The sequence below is a fragment of the Scyliorhinus canicula genome, chromosome 18, assembly GCF_902713615.1.
Source record: "Scyliorhinus canicula chromosome 18, sScyCan1.1, whole genome shotgun sequence".
Taxonomy (NCBI): Eukaryota; Metazoa; Chordata; class Chondrichthyes; order Carcharhiniformes; family Scyliorhinidae; genus Scyliorhinus; species Scyliorhinus canicula.
The window spans coordinates 60489241-60514147 of NC_052163.1; the positions used below are offsets into that span (position 1 = coordinate 60489241).

The 24907-nt window shown below is 43.1% G+C and overlaps 1 protein-coding gene across 4 annotated transcripts in view; it reads right to left on the reverse strand.

The window, feature by feature from the left end:
• cacna1g (calcium channel, voltage-dependent, T type, alpha 1G subunit) overlaps nt 1-24907 on the reverse strand; it is an 827599-nt gene that overhangs the window by 8473 nt on the left and 794219 nt on the right. For 3 of the 4 annotated variants that reach the window (XM_038776397.1, XM_038776396.1, XM_038776395.1), the window contains 3 exons: nt 13848-13979; nt 7770-7953; nt 5588-5754 (listed from right to left, as the gene is read on the reverse strand). In XM_038776397.1, coding sequence (XP_038632325.1) covers nt 5588-5754; nt 7770-7953; nt 13848-13979 — 483 coding nt within the window. The remainder of the gene's footprint in view (nt 1-5587; nt 5755-7769; nt 7954-13847; nt 13980-24907) is intronic. The other variant, XM_038776398.1, reaches the window with a different exon arrangement.

A 24907-nucleotide genomic window follows, 5' to 3' on the forward strand; every position in this document is an offset into this window, starting at 1 on the left:
GTTCCATTCTAAACTACCAGCTTGGACACAGAGTTCCAGTTGGGTTCAGGAAGAGTTGTGGGTGAGGTCAGTGTAGAAAAGGAAGGGAAGCCCTAAAAGGTTTGACTCGATTCATGCTTGATTTTAACGTAAAATGTGTATAACCAATAATGTACAACCAATTAATAATGGTATGAGAATATCAAAATATCCATATCAATTTTTAGTCTTTGTCAATGTCTTTTGCCTTCGCTCACTTATCTCTTAACCTCGACCAAAGATGTTCTTTACAGACTAGGATTCAACAGTCCTTCACTGAAGAGACTATTCTCCATGTGACTGACCAAGCAGTGAGCTTTGATAGGTTATTCCTGGATGAGGAGAGATACAAATGCAGACAATTGCAATCTTGTCCTCACATAATATGTGTGTTGTGATCAGGACTGGTAAGCCTAATTGAAGTGTTCTTCGCCTCTCTACTGAGGCCGAGTATAAATCCCTTACCATCACCTTAACTGAGGCCATCAAGCTCAGCAGAGACTGGGACATGAAGTCCAGACATTCTCGGTCTCCATGCCTTCATGCCAAATACTACAGCAATAATCCGTTTAGTTAGCGCAGGAGAACTTTCCATACACTCAATACCACTGGATTAATTGCCAGAGCACTTCAAATGAGATACTTTTCCAAAGAAGCTTCGTCATTAATTCAAATGAGGTGCACATTTAATTCTTGGCAAATGTACGAAGCAGGCAAAATCGATTCTGGAGCCCTATATATCTCTTAAAGGTTCCTGGCCAGTCATGTAATGGAAAGAAAATTGCAGCCTCTATTATACTATTCATAGCTGCAGACTACGACATGCAATTAAAGGTGCATGTTGCCACGGTAACTCAGAGGAGGGGTGCAGTTGGTATGTGTGGATTGCATTCATGGGGTTCGATCCTTGTTCTAGCTAGGGTAGATTTAGGACCTGCCCCTTTGCCCCAGCCGTGGTGGAGATTACAGCACCGGGGGCCGGTCCTGCCTTCAGGCAGAGAACTGAAGGAATCTGTGTACCCAAACAGGCGCCGGTATGTGGCGACTGGGGGCTTTTCACGGTAACTTCATTGCAGTGTTAATGTAAGCCTACTTGTGACAATAAAGATTATTATTATTATTATAAACTCAATGGGGAGACGTATAACATGGACATCTGATTGAGATATTCTACATTATCACATAAAGTCAGTTGCCCTCATTCTAAATTTTTCATGGCCCGTTGCTCCATTTCCTCACCAATTTTGCCCTTTGTTCAACATAATTAGAGCATTTGTGTACAAATTATATTTTTTTGATTATGACCCCTTACTTTAAATTGAAATATTTTTAAAAAATGTTCAAAAATAAACATTTTCTGCATCAAAATCGGAGTCTAATAATCTAAAAAAGCCTGTCAAACATCAGACTTGTGATTATTTGTACTGAGGAAAGTGGATGAACGTAAGATGCAGGAAACCCTGCTTCAATGCACAAGGGAAAGAGGCTCCACACGTAAACACATTCATTGTGAACACACTTTAGTGAACAACGTGTGCATGATGGCAGTATGGTTGTGTGAGGGAGGGGATTGGTGAGGAATGGATTAGCAACAAGAGTTTCTGTGATGAACAGGGTTATTACTGAGAGACCGGTGATAAAAAAAACTCAACTGCGTGCCGTCAAAACGTAAAAGAGAAGGGGGTGGTGGGGGATAATATCAGACAGAAATGAAGAATTCAGAAATAATAAAGCAAATAATACAAAATGTAACTCGAGTTCTTTTGACTACATCATACACAAAAATTGTTACGGCATTTCTACGGCGACAAATAATCTTTTTCCAAAAAATAAATCAGTTGTTAATAGGACTTTTCAGGTCATAAATCAAGTTTTATTTATAATGGAACTGGCTGGACACCGCAAGTCAGGGGCGGCGCTCTTTCAGAGGGTCGGTGTAGACTCGGTGTGCCAAATGGCCCCCTTCTGCACTATAGGGATTCTAAGTATATGGTTAGTAAATAAATTCTGAAAATACTCAGGCAGAATCTATGGAAAGAGATGCAGAGTTAATGTTTCAGGTCGATGACCTTTCATCAGAACTGACCTATTTCCAACATTTTCTGTTTTTCCTTCAGTTCGTAGCATGGGCGATCTTTTGTTTTGTGATGTGGTACCACCAATTGGGAGCAGGTGAAACAGTGTGATGTTTGTGTGATGCTTCTTGGTTAGTCTGCTTTAGCTCAGTGGGCTAGTCAGCTGGTTTGTAATGCAGAACAAGGCCAGTAGCGTGGGTTCAATTCCCGTACCAGCTTACCTGAACTGGCACTGGAATGTGGCGACTAGGGGCTTTTCACAGTAAATTGATACTTGTGACAATAAAAGGTTATTATTATTAATCATATTTGTCACCTCAAGTTCCATTAGACCAATTCAAATGCTCAGCTTGACAGCCTCATCAGTGCCATGGTGACTGCACCAGGGAACTAATGTTCCACAAGTTTTTGTTCAATTCGTAAAGGTACAATGCTAGGACAGGTTCTTTTTGCATGCACAGGACAAATCCCCGTGTATGAATATATGTAGTTTCTAGCAAGCGCAGCTGAGCCCCATTTCAAACCCAACTTTTAACCTTAAATTTGTTATTTGTGTAATTCTTAGCCTGAAAAGTGTCCTGTCTTGGAAGAGCTTTGAACAAAGTCATTGTAGCGGGGCTTTAATCTTTATGCACATGGAATAAATTAAATTGGCAAAAATTGTATGGAGAGTAAATTCATGCAATGCATTTGTAAAGTTTTCTGGAGCAATATGTCATGGGACCAATCAGGGGACAGGTTATTGTAGAACTTATTTTGTGTAATGAGAAAGGGTTAATTAGTAATCCGATAGTAAGAAATCCTCTGGAAAAGAGTGATCATAATATGAGAGAATTTCTCATTGAGTTTGAGAGTGATGTATTTAATCTGAAACTAGTGTATTGAACTGAAATTAAAGTAAATTACATTGGTACGAGGGAACAATCTGGCTAAGGTAGATCAAAAAATTAGATTAAAAGCTCTAATGGTAAATGAGCAATGGAAATTATTTAAAGACATGTTTCAGAATTCTCAACAAGTCTACATTCCAGTGATAAATAAGAATTCCACAAGAAAAATAATCCACCGTGGCTAAGTAAAGTGGTTAGGATAGTATTAGATTAAAAGAAAAGGCTTACAATATTAACAAGAACATTAGTGAACCTGAGGATTGGAAGAGTTTTAAAGCACCAGTAAAGGGTAACCAAAAATTAATGGGGGAAAGAAAAAAGGCGAGTAAACTCGGCACAAGTATAAAAATAGATCAGAAGAACTTTTATAAGTATCTAGAAATGAAGTAGCAAAAGTAAATATGGGTCTCTTTGAGGCGAAAGCAGGATAAGTTATAATGGGGAAGAAGGAAATGGCAGATACATCAAACAAATATTTTACATTTCTCGTCATAATATAAGATATTAAAGATATCCAGAAATAGCAGGGAACGGGGTGGTTGCATAGATGGTAGAAGCATAAGTTGTGATATTCCAAGACTCCATAATTCTGGAACAGCCCCAGTGGATTGGAAAGTAGCAAATTAAAATTGCTATTCAAGAAAGGGGGGGGGAGGTAAAAACAAAGCTGGGAATGGACCAATTAGCCTGATATTGATCGTTGGGAAAATACTGAAATCCATTGTTAAGGAAGTGGTGACAGGGCAGTTAGAAAATCATAATATAAATAGCCAGAGTCAACATGGTTTTATGAAAGGGAAATTGTGTTTAACAAATCTTTTCGAGTTCTTTGAGGATGTAACTAGTCATGCAGATAAAAGGCAACCAGGGGATGTAGTAAAAAAAAAACAAATTGTGGCTGCTGGAATCTGAAACGAAAGAAAAAATGCTGGAAAACCCCAGCAGGTCTGGCAGCATGTGTAGGGAGAGAAAAGAGCTGATGTTTCGAGTCCAATGACTCTTTGTCAAAGCAGGGGATGTAGTATGTTTGGATTATCAAAGGGTACTTGATAAGGTGTTACACAGAAGGTAGGTGCACAAGAAAACAGCTCATGGTGTTGGGGGCTGTGTAGCATGGATAGAGGACCAGTTTAAAGACAGACAACAGAGTATGAATCAATAAGTCGGCTAGGATTCTCCATTGCAAATCCGCCCCACTACTGCTGCTAACGTGGACGGAGAATTTGGTGCTCAGCCCAATCCCCCATTCGCTGCAGCGGGACAGGAAAATCCAGCTGGTGTGAACAGACAGAGAATCCCACCTGCCATTTTCAAGTTGACAGGCTGTTACCAGTGGTGCTGCAAGGATCTGTGTTGGGGTGTCAGTTGTTTACAATTTAATTTTAATGACTGAGATATATTGAGGGTATCGTATCCAAGTTTACTGACAATATCAAGCTTTGAGAAGTACACAAAGTGTCGCACAGGGATATAGATCAGTTAAGTAAATGGGCAAGAAGGTGGCAGCGGGAGCGTAATGTTGGGAAATGTGGAGTTATACACTTTGGTAGGAAGCCTCACCAAAACAGAATTCTGTTAAATGGTGCAGGTTGGGCCTGTGTTCTCTAGAGTTTAGAAGAATGAGAGGTGATCTTATTGAAAATTGTAAGATTCTGAGAGGGCGTGTCAGGTTAGACACAGAGGCCCAGACAACCATTATGCTTGTTGAATCAGCATGAAAACTGTAGAGGAGTAGAAGATGGAGCCAGCTAGGTTGCAAGTGCTGGATTTGGTCTTCTGACAGGAACCAGCTTGCACCCTTTAAGGGCACTTCCAAAAATCAAACAGCCTGGGAATGGGGCGGGATTCCCGGAATCGGGATATGCCTGTCACTTTTAAAGGGCTCCCAAGTAACCCTGAGTCGATGAAAATCCAGGCCACAGGCTCAGGGTAAGAGAACGGCCATTTAGGGCTGAGATGAGAGGTTTCTTCACTCAAGGGGTTTTGAATCTTTGGAATTCTCCACCCAGAGACGCTCAGTCCTTGGGTATAACCAAGACTGGAATTGATTGATATTTAGACTCTGAGGGAATCAAGGTACATGGGCATTGTGGAGTTGAAGTCAAGGATCAGAATGATATATTAAATGGTGAGGCAGCCTCGAGGGGCTATATGGCCTACCCCTGCTCCTATTTGCATGTTTCTATGTAGGCTTGGTTGATAATAGACGACATAGGATAGGATGAGCACACATGATGGGAAGGGTACATAATATTGGCAAAAAAGAATGGAATGTATAGATGACAGTCACAAAGAAAGATCAGGCATAGATTGCAAAGTGCTGCATAGGTTTGATTCACAGCAACAGTTAGAGGGTGAGAAATCCAAACTTCCAGTCAAATATTAATTCTCACTGAGAGCCATTCTCTTCTAGTTTTGCCTTTTAGGATGAAAGCACTGTCAAAAACAGTACGAATAAGTGCCGGTGTAAAGACATGGCCATATTTCTAGCAATGTATAAACAAGCAAATACTGCAGATAGAAAACACCCTGCAGGGAACCTGCAAATCAAAGTTTATGCCAAGACTGGTACAGGAAACTGTGCCTGCTGGCGCTGACACCTACCTGCCTACGTAGCATTCTGTGAGCACTGTGATTCCTCGGGGGAGGAATCTTCGGGATATTCTCAGGATCAAAACTGTTCTGACGGCTGACTGGGAGGACAAGCTCGATAGGAACCTGGAGGTGGCCAGAGGTACCTGTGGGCTGGGATTGAACTGATGTGGTTGAACCTGGGGAACAATATGCAGTAAACAGTTATATGCCATGTTTTGAACCAACAAACAGTTATTTGCTAACCTTACCTGTGCACAAGATATTTTCCTGTCATTCCTTTCAAATTAACAAACAAAATAACTCGCACTCATATTGCATCTTTCTCATTCGCAGAATATCCCAAAGTGCTGCCTATTATTTTTGAATTGCAATCATTATTAATTTGTAAACAAGTTAGGCAGCAAATTGGCCAAAGTAAGCGTCGCCAACCAGCAACCTTTTGTTTTATATTTAGAGTATCCAATTCTTTTTTTTCCGATTAAGGGGCAATTTAGCGTGACCAATTCACCTACCCAGCACATCTTTTTGGGTTGTTGGGGTGAGACACATGCAGACATGGGGAGAATGTGCAAACTTCACATGGACAGTGACCTGAGCGAACCTGGGTCTGCTGTGCCGTGAAGCAGCAGTGCTAACCACTGCGCCACTGTGCTGCCCCTCACAACCAGCAACTTGATAATTAACCAGTAAGTCTGTTTTTGATAGTGTGGCTTCAACTGAGATTGCTTAACTCAGTTTAACGGCTCACCCAAGAAACAGCACCTATGGCAATGCAGCATGCCCTCAGCATTGCACTGAAGTGTCAGATCAGTTTACATTAAGTGGGGCTTAAACCTAGACACAGGGGGAAATAATTATTGATTGATATTTAATCAAGGAATTCATATAGGTAGGATAATGATAGTAATGAATGTGAGCTAAAAGCTACAATTTAATCTGAAGGCCCAGAGTCTTATATACAGAAAATTGCAATGGATTCATGGGAGTGAGTTTCAGGCTGGAAACTAGTTGAAGAGTTTGATACTTTGAATGAGAATGAATGAACAAGGACAGACTGGAATCCAATCAAACAGTTCAGAGGTCAAGATGAGCAATGATTATAACTGGAGATTAGAATGCTCTCTGAGCCCTGAGATGAGTTCCCAGTTTGCAGTCAATCCCTTCTATTCATTTTTTCCCGAATAGAAATTGGGAAGCTGTTGAAGGGAACAATACTTTGTTTTGGGTCTGCCTTTTTACTGGTGAGAGCTGTTATAGTAGCACACATCAGCAGAACCCATGTCGGCCACACAAGAATAACTCTGAAATATTCAGCAGGCCGTGCAGCATCAGTGGAGAGAGAACAAGAGTAATGATGATCTTTGTTGACCTTTCATCTGAACTCTTCTAGAACCATAGAATTCTTGCAGAAGGAGGCTATTCGAGCCTGCACTGACCCCCTAAAAGAGCACCCCATGTAGCCCACTCCCCCATCCTATCCCCGTAACACCACCTAATCTGCACATCTTTGGACACTAAGGGGCAATTTAGCATGGCCAATCCGCTTAACCTGCACATCTTTGGACTGTGGGAGGAAACCGGAGCACCCGGAGGAAACCCACGCAGACACGGGGAGAACGTGTAGACTCCGCACAGACAGTGACCCAAGGCTGGAATTGAACCCGGGTAGCAGGTGCTGTGAGGCAGCAGTGCCAACCACTGTGCCACCGTTCTGATGAAAGGTCATTTACCTGAAAATGTTAACTCTGTCTCTTTTCACAGGCTGCCTGACCTGCTGACTATTTCCAGCAAATTTTGTTTTTATTTCAGAATTCCAGCATTGGCGGTATTTTGCTTTTGTGGTTGACAGAGGATACTGATTGACTATTAATTGTGTTGTAACCCCAGCGGTGAAGATGACCATGTTGGCACTAAGGGCAGTACCTGAACACAAGCCAGCCATAGCTGCATGGAGAAAAAGACAGATTTAATCAGGGGAAAATTCCTTTTCGGTTCAATTGCCATCATGTCAAAATGGGACTTTGTGCTCGGGTGAGTTTGTTTGGACAGATATAGAAAATGCGATGATTTTCAACTTTGAGTTCCCTTTGCCAGATATAATGACAATAGCGAGTGCTGCATTGACCAGATCAAACAAATGGTTGATAGCCAACCAAAACTGATTCAAACTGTACTTGTGGATGAGGCATACCTGACTGTAACTTATGATTGTTCTCTGACCTCTGTAGACCCTCCAAGGGAGCAGGGTCGACAGGTTGAAACATGTAGCTATCATTGGGTAGTGAGTGTGTCCGGCCAACAAAAGGCTTCCTCACAGTGAGAAGGTTCTTCTCTGGGAACTCCTCCTTAGTCTGCTGTTCTTGGTTGTCCTCACCCTGCAGGACAGAAAAGGCACCATTAGATTTGTGGGACAAGGGAAAGAAGGAGAACTGAAGGAAGCTGAGCTGTTGATAATGTGAAACACACTCATGCAAGGAGGTCACCGACGTCACAAAAACATCCTACAATAACAGCAACAGAAATGCAACAAAAGGAGAATTCAAAACAGCGAGACACATTACATCACTTTGCGATAAGGCAATGGATTACAATATCATTACGCGACAACACAAAACACACAGCGGTGTGTCGCAGATTGATAGGTCACAATATTGGGCATTCTGTGTAGTACACAAACCATGACAATGCCAATTCCATCAGTCGACTGCTTCATGCAAACATCTTAATCTCTCTGCAGTATTCTTCATCCAGTGTCTCCAGATGAATGACTACAAGCTATTAGCCATCTGACCAGCAACCTCTTCAAGCTACTGATAAGAGCATAAGACCATAAGACATAGGAGCAGAATTAGGCCACTTGGCCCATCCAGTCTGGTCTGCCATTAAATCATGGCTGATATTTTTCTCATCCCCATTCTCCTGCCTTCTCCCCATAACCCCTGATCCCCTTATTAATCAAGAACCTATCTATCTCTGCCTTAAAGACACTCAGTGAATTGGCCTCCACAGCCTTCTGCGGCAAGAGTTCCACAGATTCACCACCCTCTGGCTGAAAAAAATCCTCCTCATCTCTGTTTTAAAGGATCGTCCCTTTAATCTGAGATGGTGTCCTCTGGTTCTAGTTTTTCCTACAAGTGGAAACATCCTCTCCATGTCCACTCTATCCAGGCCTCGAATATCTTGTAAGTTTCAATAAGATCCCCTCTCATCCTTCTAAACTCCAACAAGTACAGACCCAGAGTCCTCAAACGTTCCTCAAACAGCAAGCTAGCTAGCTGTCACACAAATTCAGAAAGGTATGCTTGACAGCAAAGCACAATTATTAAAAATAAACTGTAAATGAAAATCTGGGGGGGGGAAAGAATTACATTTGAAAATAAGAACTATGGGCTAGAAACTTGCCTTGCCTGTTATTGACTTACTCTGCCAGACATTCAGTTCTATTGAAGTTAATGTCGGTCAGGTTAAGTTTTGTCCAACTACCCAAGACAAATTCCTACCTCCATCTGCGCCTTTCTTTTTTTAATTGATGTTTCTTCAACATAAAATGGGAGCTGCATGAGTCCGAGTCAAGGACTGAAGTGCAGGCTGCAATCCAATCAAACGGTTTAGATGAAGAAGTTAACACTTTATATTCAACTTGTTTCCACCCACCGATTGGCCTTTGACTAGAAAGGGTAAAGAGAAAGTTGGAATTGAATGAGACAGAATGTGCTGGTACCAGTAGCAGCTTGGGGAATTTAAGAAGAAGCTTTCAACAAAATACCTGACTCAGGCTCTGTACAGACTGGTCAAAGAAGAACTGGAAAACTGCTTATCATCAGGGACTTAGAGGGTGACTTCCATTCACTGGTGCTCGTTCATCCAGATGTGCTACCTAGTGCTACCTCATTCCATATAATAGATGGTGCTAACCTCATAAATTCCTGTCAGTTAGATGATGTTCTTTTGTGCTACCTCTTGGTCCCAAAACCAACTCCAGGGTAAGCCACATACTCATGTCGAAACTCCTACCATAACAGCTATCCCATACATCCTCAACTTAACCCGTGCATTATTCACTTCAAAGGTTTCCCTTCTGTTATCAAGTCATGTTTCACCTGTGTGACGTTATTCTGGGATTCTCCTAAATGAACAACTTTTCACTTAGCCAATTCTCCCCAATCCTCGAGGTCTGACTCCTGGCAGGGGTTGGTTTCCACAGGCGCTGGTTGTCCTCAGATATCAGGTTCACTCAAATGTCCAAGAACAAAGCTGCAAGTGGATAGGCTATCACAGGGAAGTACCACAACCAAGCTTTATGTTCTTACCCAGCCCATTTATACCTACTCCCAGCAGGTACAGAAATTTGTTTCTGCTGTAAGGTTACGCCTCAGCAATGAACTGAAGCAGCAGCCACATTTGGGAAAATTGATGAGAATGACTAAGAATGGTAACAAAAAGGTGGCATTAACTTCTCCCACCTTTTCAAAAAGAATTGTCCTGCCCTTCAGCTAGGCTGAGAAGTTTAACCTCGAATATTGTTTACAAAAAATAGAAAAAACAGAAAATACACAGGAATTAGAAAAACGCATTCCATTATCATTCCACGCTTGTGGAAACAGTGTGCAAATTTCAAATACTTTCAACCCTTTAGGCAGTGTAATCTTTATTCACCTGAACCTGCCAATGCACATCTGTGCCATGTGACTATCAGGAAAAATTGCAGCTGTAAATAGGGACCATTTCCCTGCTTAACGCAATCCATTAATTCAGGACAAATTGGCTACTCGAACCAACGCTGGCTTTAGTCACGTGCTCTTGCATGAGGCATGATAGGAATAGAACTCATTGTCATAGGCACTGGCTACAACATAGCACAACAGCATTTCTTTGCCACTGTACCACAGAGACATAGTCAACGATGAGATGACACCAACAAGAAGCACAGCCAGATCTAACAGAAGACAGATACAAGATCCAGAAATGTTGGCTTGAGAAAAAGGAACTGTTTGCGCGACAGATGAAAGCAATAGTCTACACATCAGCTTGGAAATGTCGAATGCTTGGGCAGTGGAGAGGAGCAGATGGTTTTATATATAAATCAGGGCTAGAAATACTCTTCCCACCAAAGTGAATGCATAATAATATCACATTAATAGAATTTGATGCTCACAGATCATCACCCGTAACATTTTGCCTTTAGTTTAAAATGTCCAGCGTCATGTTAGCTGTCGATAGTATAGAGTTCCTTAGCCTCCTTTATGAATTTGGAATACGAGGACACCAGTCAACTCCTGACACAATGGTGTCTCCACTGTAGAGTCTAATCAATGCCTTACCATCCAGGGGCTCAGGTGTTGTCATTTTTAAACAATGTTTTCCTGTGGTTAACATGAAGTGACAAACTCAGAATATACTTAAAAAAGATACAAGTTTCTTTGAATAAGTGTTTTAAGTATCCCAAGTTGCTGGACCCAAAATACCAAGGTCAGTTTTTCCAGGTAACAGTTGAACCATGGCAAACATAGAAAAACCTTGACCTGAGGTGAGACTAGCTGAACCCAACTATGGGGCACCATGTGCCTGTCACACCTGCGCCTCTGTAACTATGAAAGAGCTCTTTCTCCTGATTGCTGTTCAGAGGCTCCTGATGGATGCTGAATGGGGACAACTTTAACGCCCTTTGTTCTTGAAGTGTTGGCTGATGCTTGTTATCATTGTTCAGTAAATGAAGTGGTGGACGGTGATCATCACCTGTGGGACCAGAGTCCAGAAAGGAGACGGGAGAATTTGTTTTAAGAATGTTCAGTAATCCACTGTCGAACCTGTTGTGGGCGGAGAACTGTCAGAGGGAGCACAATAGTCAGTGGGATTGGACAAAGTGATCATTGATCGGTATTTGAGTAACAACATAGCTGTCTCTCAAAAGTCTTCCTTTAGAATCAGATAGAAGAACCTATCGCTAACAGCACCTGTTCTCAGATGAATAGAGTCACTTCCCTTTTCTCCTGAACATTTCATTGGGTGAGTGTTAACTGCAGTCCATTCAAATAACTAAGTGGAAAGAATTGCTTTGTGTATTAAAATTGTGAACATATTTACAATACACTATGAGAGGAAATCTTCTACATTGGTGCTGAAAAGCCACCTCTTGAATCAAACCGTGCATGCCTTAATCTGCTCATAGCTACGTCCCTTGGATGCCTCACGATAGCCGCATGACCAATTCATTTTATTGGCTTAACGGTGGCACAGTGGTTAGCTGGTGGCACAGTGGTTAGCACTCTTGCCTCACAGAGCAAGGAACCCAGGTTCGATTCCGATCTTGGGTGACTGTGTGGAGTTTACACATTCTCCCCGTGTCTGCGTGGATTTCCTCCGGGACCTCCGGTTTCTTTCCACATTCCAACAATGTGCAGGTTAGGTGGATTAGCCATGCTAAGTTTCCCCTTAGTGTCCAAAATCATAGGTGGGGTTAAGAGGATAGGGAGTGGACCTGGGTAGGGTACTTTTTCGGAGGGTCGGTGCAGACCTGATGGGCCAAATGGCCTCATTCTGCACTGTAGGAATTCTATGATTCTCTGGAACATCTACACCAGACTACATTAGTCTTATTTTTCAAATAAGGATCAATTCATCTTATACTGCCCCTCAAGCCAGTTCAGTGAGCTAACATCGTTCTCTCTTAATAAAAATAATCTTTATTAGTGTCACAAGTAGGCTGCCATTAACAGTACAATGAAGTTACTGTGAAAATCCTGGGTTTTATCCTCCTTCTCCTGAAAGTGATGACTTGTGCAGGGCAATTCCACAGGTCCTGGGATTGGCTTGGTTTCTCTTGTTCAAATTTGTACAAGAAACACTGGCCTGTTCTGCAGCTATTGGACAATCCAGTCCCTCACAGAACAATCCAGTCCCCAGCAAGAATGAGCATTTCTAGCAGGGGTCAAGGGGCAGGAGCGGCTACTTGGCTCCGGGGAATACCGAGTCCAATTAGAGTGCCCACAATACTGAGTTCAGCAATCCAGCACAGAGCAGGATGTTCTGGAGTCCTAAAGATTAATCCCCCAAAGACAGCAAAATCGGCAGACAAAAATCATAGGGATATTCAGAAACTTTTTTTTTCAATTTCCTTTGAACAATTTTGCTTAATAGTTCTAAGAAAATGGCTGTGTTACTATGCAGAGTCATCCCTGATGAAACAGAGCTGGTAACAATCAATTCAGGTCTATGAAGATCTGAGTATCTCAGTGCCAGACATGTACAGTGCAATAACTGAGCGAACAGTGGCAGCTCAGGTTGGCTTACTTGTATCGGAGTCACTGTGCTCATAACAGCGGCTGGCATTGCTGCCTCACAGCGCCAGCGACCCGTGTTCAATTCCGACCACGGGTGACCCTCTGTGTGTAGATTGGACTTTCTCCCCATGTCTGCCTGGGTTTCCTCCAGGTGCTCTGGTTTTCTCCCACAGCCCAAAGATGTGGAGGCTAGGTGGATTGGCCATGGTAAATTGTTCCTTATTGTCTAGGCTGGGGTTGCAGGTATAGGGCGGAGCATTGGGCCTAGGTGGGGTGCTCTTTTGGCCGGTCAGTACAGACTCGATGGGCTGAATGGCCTCCTTCTGCGCTGTAGGGATTCTATGAATAACACCAACACAGAGGCAATGCTAAAGCCAGCTCCTGCGCAGGCACATATTAATTGAACATATATCAACCTAAATATCAAATATAAGTCGTAACTTAAAAAAACCTTTCACTCTTTTATGGTCAGGGTGTAACTGGTTAGGATACATATGGAGCTTTGTAGTGGGTGTCTGAAACGCATTCTGATGGTGAGCCAACCAAATCATCAGGAACAAAGGCATCCATAAATTTGCACAAATCCCTTTGTACTGCAATGGCACTTACAGCATACAGCAGATAACTTTCTACATCCAGCCAGCTTTGAGTTCTGTATCCACGTATTGTAGAATTTGAAATTTACAAAGTAGGATTACAGCATGGTTAGAATTTCAGCTGGTGATTTTATGTGATGTTGTATAAAACGATTCAAAGGAGGCTTTTAACCACGTGTTGTGTCTCGGATATTTCTGGAGCTGACTTCAAACTGCTTGAGAGCAATGTGCTAATTGCCCCAGTCCCTAGAACTGCAAAATACTGAGATGCAGGTCAGTCAGAGTTCAGTGCAGTCCTGTGCTTTCACTCACATTAGAAATGGATAACATAATGTAAAATGGATGAGTATTTCGAACCCTGTTATAAGTGGAATACAGGTGTGAAGTATGTACATTGCTTTCCAGCGTATTTAGTAATACGTTAGCATCATCAGGCAAAGAGTCATCCGTCAGTGCTAACGACCACGATTTCTCAGACTGAATATCAGACGTTAGAGAAACAGCCTCCATCTCAGCTAGAGGGATCTAAACAAGGGAGAGACGACCAGTTGTGAGAAACCAGGACAACAGTTCATAGATGGACTTTCTCAACAGTCTGCACGCTCACTTACCAGAACTTTCTCAAAATGGTAGCAGGTCCTTAAGTACAGATCCGCTAAAGCCACTGTACATTCATCTTGTTCTTTCATTTCCAATTTACTCCCCGTCCCTCCAAATCCTCTCCAGTGTGCTATTCCATTGTGAGTGCATCACCATTGGAGTGGTTCACCGCTGATTGGGACTGCCCTAGTTTAATTGACGACAATCCTTGCAAGTTATTTCCTGGGTTCAATTTAATTCTAGAATGAGACCCAATTTTATTTGTTGTTGTTGTTTCAAAAGCACATTTGGGAGCTCTGCACATTGCCCCGAGCACACAGGCAAAACTCCCAGAGAGTTGATGTCCTTGCCTACAGGTGTGGAAAGATTTTACAAATGTCCTCTCGCTCATTCTGACTGCACAATTCCTACCAGGTAACAAAAGAAGGCCATTCAGTGCCTTGGGCCTGTTATATCGTTCAGTCTGTGGCTGTTCTGCACCTTTCCCATCTTCCACTTTTTGAAAGCTACCCCTACCTATTTGCTTCACATCTCGGGAGGTCTCCAGTATTGCGGATTCTAACCTGCTCACTGTAGTTTGAGGGACATGAAGTCACAGTGTGGTGACAGTCAGCATTGCAAATTAATCACATCATTACCAGATTTTGAAAAACTTTGTTCTAAATACTAATTCGATAAAAAGAGATAGAAGAGAAGATAGGCCAATTGATTCCTCAGTGTCCACCTCAGCTGGAGGCAATGCTAATGTATCATATTGAATTAGACTGTTTATCTATTCTTGTTTAGTCTTGGTTGGGGTCTGGTTCCTTTCAGTCGGAACAACCAGTTCACTTTTCAAATCCCAGTAAAAATCAATCATACTGGAACCAGAATTGCTGGAGTTCCATTTTAAGATTTACAAGGCCAGTTGAGACAAGGTTTACTTCTACCCTTCATTTCCAGGTTTCTTTTCCCTTCTGGTCTGGGTACTCCTCTGATAACTCGCCCAGTGACTAATATTCTTGTGACAGATCCTGCGCACCGAGTGCTGACAGAGACCGGGATTTTCCGGCCCCCTCGTGGTGGATTTTCCAGTGACAGAGGCGGCCCACCGTTGGCCCCGGCGAGATCTTCCGTTCCCGCCGAAGGCAGTGGTGTAGCATCAGCAAGTCTGGTAAAATGGATGCATATCTTCTCACAATAACTGCAGATATTTTGCTCAATTGGAACTTTACTCACACCCATTTCAGTGAAGGCTCTTGACCTCTTCTATTTTCCTCTTCATCTTTCCTACTTGGATAGTCTCAGCTGGATATTTCTCTACTTTCTGAGGCAGGATAGCTCTCCAACACCGTCTTCATCACAACTTAATAGAGATTTTTGAGGATGTAACTAGTAGGATTGATAAAAAGGGAGCCAGTGGATGTAGCATATTTGAATTTCCAAAAAGCATTTGATAAGATGCCACACAAAAGGTCAAGAGAAAGGCTCACCGAGTTGGGGGTAACATGGATGGAGGATTGTCTAATGGACAGGAAGGAGGGAGTAGGGATAAATGCGGCATTTTCAAGTTGTCAGGCTGTGACAAGGAGATTGCTGCAAGACTAATGCTGGGGCCTCAGCTTTTGATAATCGAGATTGATGGCTTAAACAAAGAGACAGAGAGTAATGGTTCCAAGTTTGCTGACAATACAAAACTAGTCGGGAATGTAAGCTATGAGGAGGACACAAAATGTCTGCAAAGGGAAATTAAGTTCTGAAGAAGATTCATATTTGCGTCAAAATGCCAACTGTTTCTCTCTCCTCAGATACTGCCACACCTGCTGAGTTTTCAAGCATTTTCTGTTTTTATTTCAGATTTACAGCATCAGCAGTATTTTATGTTTATGAAGCAGAGGGATATAGACAGGTTAAGTGAATGAGCAACAAGACAACAGATGGAGTACAATGTGGGGAAGTGTGAGGTGTTTCACTTTAGTCATGAGAATAGGAAAGTACAATATTTTTAAAAAAGATGTAAAATTTATAAATGTTGATACTCAGAATGACTTGGGCAAGGAACAAAGAAAGTTAATATAAAGTTACAGCAGCCAATTAGGAAGGCAACCTCATACCCCTCATCTGGGAAAAAGAATGCATGTCGGGGATCTCGGGAATGGTCAGATTGTGACCATATAATAATCGCTTCAAGAAGGGGGACAAATCTGATTGTGGCAACTATGAAAACACCTCCTTCTGTTTGCCAAAGAGAAGAACAATACAAGGATCGTCCTCACTCGGCATCTCCCAGTGGCCTTATAGAGTTGCAGTGTGGATCGCCCAGCGATAGGTACAGCAGACATGATTTTCACTGTGTGGTAGTTTCAAGAAAAATGCAAGGAACCTCACCAAACCTTTTACAGTTTACAGTACCAATCTTTTTGTGCCTTCATGAAAGCCTTTGGCTCTGTCAACCACTAAACCTTATGGACTATTCTCTTCAAATTCGGCTGGCCTCAGGAATGTGTCACCATCCTCCTCCTCCAGGATGACATGCAAGCTGTGATCCTCACCAATGGAGCCACTGCAAACCTGATCTCAGTGAAGGCTGGGGTCAAACAAGACTGTAATGGGCACCAACCCTCTTCTCCAAATTCTTCACTGCAGTTTTGCACCTCACCTCCAGCAAATTACCAAGAGGTGTGGAGATAATCTACAGAACAGATGGGAAACTGGTCAACCTACACCACCTTCAATCCAAAACCAAAACCACTCCAACCTCATTCGTGAAGTTTCAGTGCGTAGGTGATGCTTGTGTGTGCTCTCACTCAGTAACTGAGTTCCAGGTCATTGTTAATTCCTTCTCCGAAGCATGTGAGACAATGGGTCTTTGACTAAACACCCAGAAAACTAAACTCCTCTTCCAACCAGCACAACAATTCCCCCAAATCGGTTAAGATCAACAGTGAGATCCTGGGAAAAGTGGACCATTTTCCATTTCTTGCAAGTCTCCTCTTACCGAAGGTAGACGTCAATGATAATTTTATTTATGCTTCCAATGTGCCAGCTCAGCCGTTGGCGGACAGGGGAAAAGAGTATCTAAGGGCCAGGATCAAAACCCAAGATTAAATTCATAGTCTACCAGACAGCAGTAATCCCCGTGCTTCATATGCTTTGAAGACTTGGTCAATCTACAGCAGGCATCTAATGAACTGGAGAAGTACCACCGGCGGTGCCTTCACAAGATCCTGCAAATCTGTTGACACGAAAGGTGGTGCAACAGCAGCATCCTCTCCTAAACCAATCTGCCCAGGATCAAGATCATTCAAATCACTCAAAACCTGATCTCAGTGAAGGCTGGGGTCAAACAAGACTGTAATGGGCACCAACCCTCTTCTCCAAATTCTTCACTGCAGTTTTGCACCTCACCTCCAGCAAATTACCAAGAGGTGTGGAGATAATCTACAGAACAGATGGGAAACTGGTCAACCTACACCACCTTCAATCCAAAACCAAAACCACTCCAACCTCATTCGTGAAGTTTCAGTGCGTAGGTGATGCTTGTGTGTGCTCTCACTCAGTAACTGAGTTCCAGGTCATTGTTAATTCCTTCTCCGAAGCATGTGAGACAATGGGTCTTTGACTAAACACCCAGAAAACTAAACTCCTCTTCCAACCAGCACAACAATTCCCCCAAATCGGTTAAGATCAACAGTGAGATCCTGGGAAAAGTGGACCATTTTCCATTTCTTGCAAGTCTCCTCTTACCGAAGGTAGACGTCAATGATAATTTTATTTATGCTTCCAATGTGCCAGCTCAGCCGTTGGCGGACAGGGGAAAAGAGTATCTAAGGGCCAGGATCAAAACCCAAGATTAAATTCATAGTCTACCAGACAGCAGTAATCCCCGTGCTTCATATGCTTTGAAGACTTGGTCAATCTACAGCAGGCATCTAATGAACTGGAGAAGTACCACCGGCGGTGCCTTCACAAGATCCTGCAAATCTGTTGACACGAAAGGTGGTGCAACAGCAGCATCCTCTCCTAAACCAATCTGCCCAGGATCAAGATCATTCAAATCACTCAAAACAAGCTCCACATGTGGGACCTGTTGTTTGTATGTTTGAAAGCAAAGTCCAGAAAGAACTATTTTACTCGGACCTCAGTCATGGCAGAGGACTCCCTGGAGGACAAGGAAATGCTTTAGTGACGGCCTCATAGCATCCCTGAAGAGATCAAACATCCCCCGACTCATGGGAGGCTCTGACTTGTGACCAATCAAAATGGAGGAGGCTCACTTGGGAAGTCGCTGAACATAAAGACTTCAATCAGGAAGGTGCAGAGGCCAAGTGGAGGCTTTGGAGAGAACACACAAATCTTGAAACAACCCATCTACGTAACCTTTTAAGCACCACCAACCACATGAGGCAGAGTCTGCAGATCATGTATTGCACTTGTCCAGCAACCTCAGAACTTACTGAACTCCCTCTTTCCCATCCTGACGGCTGCCTAAGAAGAGAGGGAGGAAGGAAATTGACATGTTGGCCTTTATTATAGGAGGATTGGTGTACAGGAATAAGGCAGTCTTTCTACAATTGTAAGGGCTTTGGAGAGACCACACCGGGGGTACTGTGTGCAGCTTTAGTCCTCATGTCTGAGGGTTGCCTTGGAGGCAGTAGAGTGAAGGTTTATTTGATTGGTTCCTGGGATGAGACGTTCCCCTGTGATGACAGGTGAGTAAATTGGACCTTTATTCTCTGGGAATCTGAAGGCACTTGAGAGGGCAGATATTGAGAGGTTGTTTTCCCCGACTCGTGAATCTAGAACATGGGGGCAGTCTTAGGATAGGAAGTTGATCATCTAGGACTGAGATGAGGAGAAATCCATTCACTCAAAGGGTTGTGAATCTATGGAATTCTCTACCCCAGAGGGTTGTGAATGCTGCTTCATTGACTATATTTAAGGCTGAGACAGACAGATTTTGATCTCCAAAGGAATGAAGGGATATGGGAGGCTTGTGGGAAAGTGGAGTTGAAATAGAAGACCAGCTATTATTACACTGAATCATGGAGCAGGCTCAAGGGACTGTACGGTCTACCCCTGCTCTAAATCCTTCTGTACTTAATGGTTTGAACTAACTGTCTCTCTACAAGCTCATTCGCTCTATGATTAGAAGACAAGACGTCTTAACAGATTTTTAATCTCTGCCCCCTCTCTCCTGAGACCAGTTTCACAACATACAGAAGTGGTCCACAGAATTAGGGATTGGTCAAATTCTCCCAAAAATAATAAGTGAAGTTAAGCGAGTACCCTATTGTAAACTCATAACGTATTGACAGTGGAAGGGGTGGGGGGTGGGTGGGGTGTTTGGGGGGCGGGGGGGGGGGGGGGGTGGCAGTGGGGTAGGGCAGAATACAGATGGAGGATGGGCGGTTAATCTTCCTGGTATAATTATTTATATCTTCCTTCAGCCTGCCGGTGAAGGTCGCTACCATTCAGCAAAGACATTCGTTTTCAGCTTTTCCATGTTATATGGGGTCAGCACACCCATATTTGATTATCTTTCTTATCAACCATCTTTTTTTGGATTGGCAAATGGTTCACAGCTGGATGCCTTTCCTGTCACTAATCTTTCCCATCCGCTAACCCGGGCTTGAGACTTGTACTGATACCTGCTGGCTTGTCTGCACCAGTGGCTGTCATTGCATCAGTTAAATCAATCTTCGATAATAGTTTTCATCAGGCAAAACACACACAGTGCCTGACCGCTGAGGGGATTACCGTAGACACCATTGTGTTTGTTAAGCAGAGCAGCAAGTGATTCTCTGATGGACCTGCTCAAACTAACCTGACAGGCCTCTTCCTGGATGAACCTCAATTTATTAACTTGACCAGAATGTCAATTTGAAAGAGGTTGTTGCAGCTTTTCTTTGCAAACTAGTTGTGACGGTGTTTCAGAATAGAAGTCAAAATCAGTGGCGGATGATGCCTTGTGTGTCATTCCTGGGAGGTGAAGGCAGGCTGTTTGAAGGTAGCCCCAATAACCACTGGGTATCTCAAGCTTGAACAGAACCTTCGCCAAGTGCAACGGGAGATTAACAATTCTTCCAATCGTCCCCAAATGTATATAGACTGGGCGGAAAAGATGGATCTGTTATATCAGGCTTGGCTAAGAGCCTATCCAGCCAAAATGCATCTTGAAACAAACATTGTAGTGCTGAGTAAGTCACAAATGCACTGTTGTTGGTCTTGTTTTTAGTAAGTGCTCAACATGGATTCTGTTTGAGAGATCTTTTGCATCTCGTGATCACCAGGATTGCAAGTATATATCGCTGGGAGAATCTCCGGCAGAATCTGGAAGTACAACAATCACTAACTTATACCAAAAGGCAACAGCAGCACTTCAGCATAGAAAATAAGGAAACAGGAAGTACTGGAAATTTGGCTGCCAGGAAACAAATGGAGAGAAGCATAGATCATTATTGACCCATGTTCTCTCCTTTGGAGGATTCCTCTGGTGAAAATTAACACCGAGAAAATTCTGTAAAAAGCAATTCCAGTAGTTCACTGCCTCAGGGGTGAAGATTAACCCCCCCAATTGTTTTACAGTGCTCTAACAAGATGGATCCTTGAAGATCTTGTCAGCATGATATGAGAGAGATTATATAAGATTTCAATACTGAGTTTGCCTGGCGCTGATCTCCCAACATTGTCATCCAACAAGAGTAGACATGGAGCAACAACCTCAGATTGTAAGTTCATCTGTTGAGACCAATCCTTCCTATAACTTACCGCCAATAAGCTTGCCTGTGGTCTGTAAGTGGCAAGTTAATCTATGGCTCTTAAACATTTGAAATGAAGTTACCAATGACTGGCCTTATCTTCCAGCTAGGCAAAAAGGAATAACCAGAATAATCTTTGGCCCCTTTGTGAAGAGTTGCTGCACTCTAGTCAGTGGATGATGTCTCCTCGTCTATTCAAACACCTCACTCACACAGTAACACATTAAAGAAACATCAGACTTAAAATATCTTACCAAACATGCTGCAAGCAAACTATACCAGACCACTCTGATTCGGTACGCAGAGAGAAAAGCAAGTCAGTAAATAAGAGATCATTAACACCACTGAGTTGAATATCACTTATATATTATCACACACATAAACAAGCTCATCTCACTGTGGACATTCAGTCATTACAATAATTTGCAATGTAATTGACTAAAGAAAATGTTTTCATATTTTGTTACAAGGCCCACTCCCTGGAGCTCAAAAGGCTTATTTTTGTTTTGTTTTTTAAAAATATTTTTATTCTCCTCCTTTCACACATTTTCTCCCAAATTCACACCCACAAACAATAACCAATAAGCAGTAACAAATGCAATGTCAATCCCCATATCAATAACAACAATCCCATCCTCCCACCAAACCCCCAAATATTAGCCCGCATGTTAACATAAACAAATAACAAAAATGAATCAGGAATCACCCATAGTCACCATTAACACATACCCCTCCCCCCCAACTCTCCCAACCCCCCCCCCCCGAATGTTTGATGTAATCCAATTCTCGAAAGTGCATAATGAATAATGCCCATGAATTGTAGAACCTCTCCATCCTTCCCCTCAGTTCAAATTTGACCGGCTCAAGAGTCAAGAATTCCAACAGGTCCCCCCGCCACACCAGGGCACAGGGTGGAGAGGTTGATCTCCATCCCAGCAGGATCTGCCTTCGGGTGATCAAAGAGGCAAAGGCTACAACATCTGCCTTCACACCTGTTTCCATCCCCAGCTGGCCCGACACCCCTAATATGGCCTCCTGAGGACCCGGGTCCTGTTTCACGTGCACCACTTTAGAGATTACCCCGAAAACCTCCTTCCAGTAATCCTCCAGCTTTGGACAGGACCAAAACATATGAATGTGGTTTGTGCACCCCTCTCCCCCACCTCCACCGGTTCCCTGCTCCAGCCCATAGTTCGCTCTTCGCTTGATCAATCCTGCAAACTGACCTCCAAGAAACAAATCTTTTAGTGTCCTAATTCTTTTCTCTTCCCATCTCCGAAAATTTCCACCCCACTTCCCTGGCTCAAATCTATGGTTCCCCCGAATTCGCATTTTGCTTAACCCTGCCCCCAAGCCTAGGTGCTGGCGAAACTGCCTCCAAATTAAGCTTATCATTGTTGATGAACTTTCTCCCTTCCTCTTCAGTGGTGCTAAGGGACTGTTCCACAAATGTTTGTACCTCAGTTAATTAACTATTCTTCATGTGTAACCCTCAGCAGTGCTCATCAGCAGGCAGTCTGACCATGGAGACAGTGTGTTCTCGTTGACACTGAGGCAAGTAGCCAGCAGGAGTCAGAATTCAAGAGCTAAAACGTGGGCTAATTTCCCCCCTTCTCCAACTGATGATGGCAGAGGCCAGTTGGAGTGTCCCCATTGATACCTTGACGGACATTAGCTAACTTAGTCCAGACCAAGGACAAAACCCTGAAACCTTCCCTGGTACGTACGATACAGTTGCGTAGTAGGGAATATGTTGCACCATACGAGCAATAAACCCAGAGCCCAATTGTCTAAGGGTCAACAGGACAGTCAATAAAGTGACAAATTCCTATCGCAGAAGTGAAAAATAAAACAAGGTAGCCATTGCCGTCACCATTAACAAGGCCACAGTGCTGTGAGTTCCTGTTAGTAAACAGAATGGAGAGTGACATTAAATTAATGAGTAGGATATCTTCTGTCACTTGAACTGTTGTCATGATGAGGAGAACAAGATATTTAAATTTGTTTAAATCAAGTACTTTACATGTGTGAATGAGGTTTGTTTTCAACGTCACTATTTCCCCTCCCGTTCATTGATTTGACATCAGTACCAGCACAATCATTTTCTTATATCACAATAAATCTTCCACATCTCACTCAGTTCCCTCCATGTAATGCTCATTTGTATGGACAAGATGTGTCACCATTTTCCCAGGTAAATAGCCAAGCACATAAGGATTGCAGTTCAACTAAATGGGGTGAATGAGAGCGATGAAGCAGTCCCAAGTGTAGCTTGCCATCAGCTAACCAGCTGTAGGGATATGCACTCAACCTTGCTACCTCTATGAGAAAGTTATGGCAAGTTCTCAGGATCAAAAGGTCAAGCTTTAGCAGCACAATTACAGCACTTACTATTGCATTGTTGCCACCTGCTGCAATGGAATCTACAAGCTCTAACCTCAGAAAAACTGCCCCAAATTATTATGGTAGCTTTCAGAAGGGCATTGGGTATATGCTTAAAAATGAAAGGTTTGTGGGGCCATCGGGAAATAGGACAGGAGTGAGACTAATTGGGTAATCCTTTCAAAGACACGATGGGCAGAATGGCTCTCTTGTGTGTTGCATGACGGTAGCATTGTGGATAGCGCAATCGCTTCGCAGCTCCAGGGTCCCAGGTTCGATTCCCGGCTTGGGTCACTGTCTGTGCGGAGTCTGCACATCCTCCCCGTGTGTGCGTGGGTTTCCTCCGGGTGCTCCGGTTTCCTCCCACAGTCCAAAGATGTGCAAGTTAGGCGGATTGGCCATGATAAATTTCCCTTAGTGTTCAAAAATTGCCCTTAGTGTTGGGTGGGGTTACTGGGTTATGGGGATAGGGTGCAGGTGTTAACCTTGGGTAGGGTGCTCTTTCCAGGAGCCGGTGCAGACTCGATGGGCCGAATGGCCTCCTTCTGCACTGTAAATTCTATGATCTATGATCTATGATAATCTGTCACATTCCCAGAAGCTGACTGGAGAAAATATATTGCTGTTATAATGTGACATATTAAACTATGCTGCTTTCTCAAAGGGTAAACATGGCTCTTGAGTGAGCAGTTGCATCACTGAGACCAGGAAGATTTCAGAATAAGTCCGTCGTCTAGAATAGTGGGGAATGATAGTTAGCCTCCATGGGTTACAGAAAGGAACATGAGTCAGGGTTTCCACTCTAGGTTGCTGTTTAGTTTCGATCGGAAAAGATGTAAAACAGGCTGCCCAATCAACATCAACCATTTTATGCTGTTGCACAATGAAAAAGTGCTAAACACAATCCCCCCCCCCCTCCCCATCTGTTATCTCCTCAGTGCTAACTGGCTCCCTAAAACCGGATTCCATTGAAAGCAATGTTATATCAAGTTTCAAACAAGAGCATTGAATGTTCATTGCATGGCCCTGTACGGCTTCTGGCACTGTTCAGTTCCAGGCAACATGCGAGGAATGGAAAACCCCCCACTGACTCAGATGACATAACAGTGAAGAGGGAATAGCAAAAGGGATCAACGAAAATTCTCATGCACATTCTCTTGCTCAGAGGCATGTTTTCTTTGAATGTCTTCATTGAAGACATTTGCGTTTTCTTCTTGCATACAGTCACTGTCATGTGACTCTATTGACCAGTTAACAGGCCGGGAGCAGGCTACTGGCAAAGGTCAGGAAGGAGATTTATTGCAGAGATCTAGGAGCAAGTCATCTGCCTACCTTCAACCATGAATGGCCTGCGCTGTGCAGAGCATGGGAGAGATTGGAGGGAAAAATTATCTTTACAGTGGCTCTCACATTCTTCAAAGCAGGTCCTTTATACTGGCCAGTTCTATCTGAGAAACTGTGATCAGTCTGGTTTCATGATGTGTGCATCAAAAAAATAGTCAAAGTGATTTGAATGCATCATGGTCTGGGGTCTGGGAGCACTGAAAGTATTAAATTGATTGCATTAAGATAGCACCAGTTTAGAAAGCTTTCTGACAACCTTAAAAGTGAGCACTGAGCCCAATCAAAGGAAAAAAGGAAAACACAATTACCATGACACACACAATGCAAGGCAAATAGTCCAGTCTCCAGATCAGGAACCCCAGTATAACCTAAAGACAAGACCTGAAA